The sequence below is a fragment of the Ahaetulla prasina genome, chromosome 5 (genome assembly GCF_028640845.1).
Source record: "Ahaetulla prasina isolate Xishuangbanna chromosome 5, ASM2864084v1, whole genome shotgun sequence".
NCBI classification, from domain to species: domain Eukaryota; kingdom Metazoa; phylum Chordata; class Lepidosauria; order Squamata; family Colubridae; genus Ahaetulla; species Ahaetulla prasina.
The window spans coordinates 15,942,358-15,946,970 of NC_080543.1; the positions used below are offsets into that span (position 1 = coordinate 15,942,358).

The 4,613-nt window shown below is 43.6% G+C and overlaps 1 protein-coding gene across 1 annotated transcript; it reads left to right on the top strand.

Annotated features, from left to right (window-relative positions):
- The first annotated feature begins 3,199 nt into the window (after positions 1-3,199).
- Positions 3,200-4,391, top strand: LOC131199396 (4-galactosyl-N-acetylglucosaminide 3-alpha-L-fucosyltransferase 9-like). Its single transcript, XM_058185138.1, has one exon. It carries the CDS (start codon positions 3,200-3,202, stop codon positions 4,367-4,369), a length of 1,170 nt encoding a protein of 389 aa, XP_058041121.1. The 3' UTR covers positions 4,370-4,391.
- Positions 4,392-4,613: the final 222 nt, after the last annotated feature.

Sequence of the window (4,613 nt, forward strand, 5' to 3'; positions counted from 1 at the left end):
TTTTGGTGACTACCTTTAAAGCGCTCCATGGCTAAGGACCAGGATATTTACGGGACTGTCTACTGCCATCTTCTATCTCCCAGCGACCGGTGCGTTCTCACAGAGAGGGACTCCTTAGGGTGCCGTCAGCCAAACAATGTCGACTGGCGGCCCCCAGGGGGAGGGCCTTCTCTGTGGGGGCTCCTACCCTGTGGAACGAACTTCCCCCTGGACTTCGTCAACTATCCGACCTTCGGACCTTTTGCCGCGAACTTAAAACTATTTCTTCCGTCTAGCTGGACTGGCTTGATTTTAAAATTTTTAATTTATTTTTATGGGTTTTAAATTTTTGTAAATTTTTACAGGGTGTTATTGTAGTTTAAATTTTTGGCCAATTGAATAAGTTTTTTAAGGGGTGTTATTAATATTATATGTATTGTTCTCTTTGTATTTTTATTCTGGCTGTGCACCGCCCTGAGTCCTTCGGGAGAAGGGCGGTATACAAATTAAAATATTATATTATATTAAATATTATAAGCGGAAGGAAACTGAAGCAGACCAGAAGTGTGACATTCCCTCTGTTCTCTTTACTGGTGAGCAGAATTATATTAGTGGCCAAAATTGTGGAAACCTTTTGGGAAAAGTGTATTTTCTAAAACTAGCTAATAATACCACTTTTTTTTGGGACTAGTACCATAAAATTATATATCAATGGAAAGATAATTTAATCCAGAATGTAATGCAATAACTTCTATGAAGGATTTGCTATCAGAATAGCAGTTACAGTATAAAGAAGAAAAGTGAAACGTAGAAAAAACGAGATATACAAAAATTATCCCCATGTCATTTAATATTTAGTTGGGTAACCTTTCGCATGAATTACGGCCTTACAACATCTTCCCATGGAGTCAACCAAGTCTTTTAGTTCTGCACCTGTTATAATGTGAAACCAAGATTGAATGATTGCTTCTATTAACTGGGTTTTATTGCTGGGTCGCTTCTGACTACCAATTTCTTTAGTCGGCGGCTCCATAGATTTTCAATTGGGTTAAGGTCTGGGCTATTCCCAGGCCATTTCAGCAGTGGAATAGGATTATCTTGAAACTCAAAAAAAAAAAAAAGTGGTGTTATTAGCCATCAAATCTCAAAAATGCACTTTTCCCAAAAGGTTTCCACAATTTTGGCCACTATTGTAAGATCTTTCCAAACTTATAAAAAGCCTTAAACTCAGAAGCACAACTCCATGTAAGAATGGAGAAAAGACCAGACATGCTTTGTGGGAAACAAAGTTCTATTTGGATGCAAAGTTTTACTCAGAGGAGTTCAGGCTCATCTGTTCTTTCCTTGTTGCATGGAAAACAGAAGGACTTCCCTTTGCCGTGCCAAAGAGAGAGGAGACAAACTTCACAACTATGCTTTCTATCAGCAGCCCCCAAGCTTTTGTTTGTGTGGCCACGAACCAGGGCCGGTCCACAGACCCTGGGTTGGGGACCCCTGCTTTCTACTGCAAACTTATGTCTACAAATTTTCTTTATACTGCAAACACATCAGAGATGGGTTTCAGCAGTTTCTGACCAGTTCTGGAGAACCGGTAGTGGAAATTTTGAGTAATTCAGAGAACCGGTAGTAAAAATTCTGATTGGCCCTGCCCCCATCTATTCTTGGCCTCCCGAGTCCCAGCTGATTGGGAGGAAATGGGGATTTTGCAGTATCCTTCTCCTGGAGTGGGGTGGGAATGGAGATTTTACAGTATCCTCCCCCTGCCACGCCCACCAAGCCATGCCACACCCACCAAGCCACGCTCACAGAACCGGTAGTAAAATATTTTGAAACCCACCCCTGAAACACATGTTCTGGTGAGAGAGAAGTTCCCTAGGATGGGCTCTAGCACGAGTCCAAAAGCTCAGAAGACTAAACCTCCGCCCCCAGTGACCAACCTAGATTGGATCCTGCGACATTATTCTGGGACCTGCATATTTGCCTTCATTCCATGACTACAATTTTTCTCTTTTTATTTTTTTTCAAAAACGGCAAGGTGTTGTTTTTTTTAACACTCAGTGCAAAACTTGAGGATTATAATCTGTGAACTGGCATTATGATACCAGAAGAGTTAGAATTTACTTTGTCTACTCTTTTTATATCAACAGCAGACTTTAGAATAGAACAGGATAGGATAGGATAGGATAGGATAGGATAGGATAGGATAGGATAGGATAGGATAGGATAGGATAGGATGGCATGGCATGGCATGGCATGGCATGGCATGGCATAGCGAATAGAATAGAATAGAATAGAATAGAATCTAGAAGGGATCTTCAAGGTCTTCTAGTCCAGCCCCCTGCTCAAGCAGGAGAACCTATACCATTTCAGATAAGTGACTGTCTAGTCTCTTATGAATGAATGAATGAATGATAAAACTACATGGGTAAATAATAAGGGGGAAATATTCTATTTATTTAGAAGAGATAAAATATGAACTCTTTCATTCATTCTTTTTAAATTCATTCTTTTTAAAATAAAAAGGAGCTGCAAGATTTTACAGAAGTATGAGGTTTCATAGTTAATTTTAAAAAAGAGATGTGTGCATTTTCATCTGTTCAAATTACAAAAAAAATATTTAATATCTTAGAAATACCTTTGTATTTAATTTATATATCCTGTATTTAAGAAAATCCTTAAAAACATGTAATGGGTTTTGTGAGAAAAACATGCTGACTTGAAAGAAAGGTCTCCTGTTAAAATAAAATCTAAAATAGTGTCTCCTGCTGGAACAAGGGGTTGGTATAGAAGACCTCCAAGATCCCTTCCAACTCTTGTTATTCTACGTTCTAAAAAAATTAAATCATTAGGAGATAGAAACAACGAATGTATACTTTACTGGAAATTTTTACAATGTGGCATGGAGCTCTCTGCCGGGAGTCTGCAAGAGGGAGCCACAAAGCACCTTTCTTTGGACGTAAAGTACATATTATATGAAATAGCTAAGAGACAGAGAAAAGAGGCCAGGCAAATCAATGAGCCCCCTTATCAATTGTTATATTTCCCATTGATCCCTAATGAAAAAAAAGCAAATATCCAAAAGCTAATGCAGGTTTCATCCGTATCCAAATAAAGTCAGGCACCTATGACAATAGTTTATTCTAACCTCACTCACCCTCTATGACTCGGACGGGGTTTTCGGACCGGGGCCGCCGCGAGGCTTATCCCCACTCAGTCCCGGATGCCGCCACAGCCACCGGCTGTCCCCGGCATCGCTTGGCCTCTTTGGCCAAACACCAGCCGCCTCTTTATGGAAGCCCCCGAGCCGACTTCTGAAGAACCCCGCGCCCGCCGGGCAACTTTATGGAAAGCGCCGAGCGGGCGGCAGTGGCCCGTCCTGGCGGCCTGCTTGACCTGCTGCACCCTGCTCGGCTGGTACACGGCCAACAGCGTGAAGGACGCGGCGGCTTTTGAAGGCCCCTGGCCGGAGGAAGAAGACCCCGAGACGGAGACGACGGTGACGGTGCTGGTGTGGTGGCGTCCTTTCGGCCGCGGCATCATCTCCGGCGGCTGCTGGCAATTCAACATCAGCGGCTGCCGCCTCTCCACCAACCGCAGCTTCCAGCGCAAAGCGCACGCCGTCCTCATCCATCACCGGGACCTACAGGCTCATGGCCTCGGCCAGCTACCCCGGCAGAGGCCGCCGAACCAGCGGTGGGTTTGGATGAACTTTGAGTCGCCCACCCACACCAAGGGCCTGCGAAACTTGGGCGGGCTTTTCAACTGGACAATGAGCTACCGGGAGGACTCGGATGTCTTTGTACCCTATGGGTACCTCAAGCTTCGCCCGGAGCCCCTGGTCCAGTTCACTTTGCCCAAGAAGACCAAGCTGGTGGCCTGGGTCATCAGCAACTGGAATGAAGGTCATGCCCGGGTCCGTTACTACCACCAACTGAAAAAGTATCTCCCCATTGATGTTTATGGATCTCACAGGCTGTCGCTCAAAGACAACAGTGTGGTGAAGACTATCTCGAAATACAAGTTTTATTTGGCTTTTGAAAACTCCCAGCATCAGGACTACATCACGGAGAAACTCTGGAGGAACGCCTTTGAATCGTGGGCTGTCCCCATCGTCTTGGGTCCCCCGAGGGCCAACTACGAACGGTTTATGCCCTCCGACGCCTTCATTCATGCTGATGACTTCTCCGACCCCATGGAGCTGGCGCTTTACCTGAGACTCCTAGATAAAAACAAGAGCATGTACCAAGAGTATTTCGCCTGGAGGAAACAGTATGATGTGAGGCTACCGTCTTTTTGGACCGAACATTGTTGCAAGGTTTGTAACATAGTCAGAGAGGTGGGGAAACAGCCCAAGACCATCCAGAACCTCGCCAAGTGGTTTGAAAGTTGACGTCCACCGATTGACTGACTTTCCATGCAAGATGGTTGGGTTGATGCATTTGCCCAACTAAAACACAAGAAAATGTATCATAAAATAAAATAAAATAAAATAAAAAATGTATCAGGGATATTTCAGTTTTTCTTAAGTTATTAATTAACTGAATTGATAAGTTACGATTGCTTGGTTTAATAATCATGGGGAGATTCACCATTGCGTCTGTGTGTGTGTATTTATAAATTTATATTATTTATAA

What these genes read in the sequence shown, in the direction of transcription:
- LOC131199396 (XM_058185138.1), top strand. Translation starts at nt 3,200, where the DNA reads ATGCCGCCACAGCCACCGGCTGTCCCCGGCATCGCTTGGCCTCTTTGG.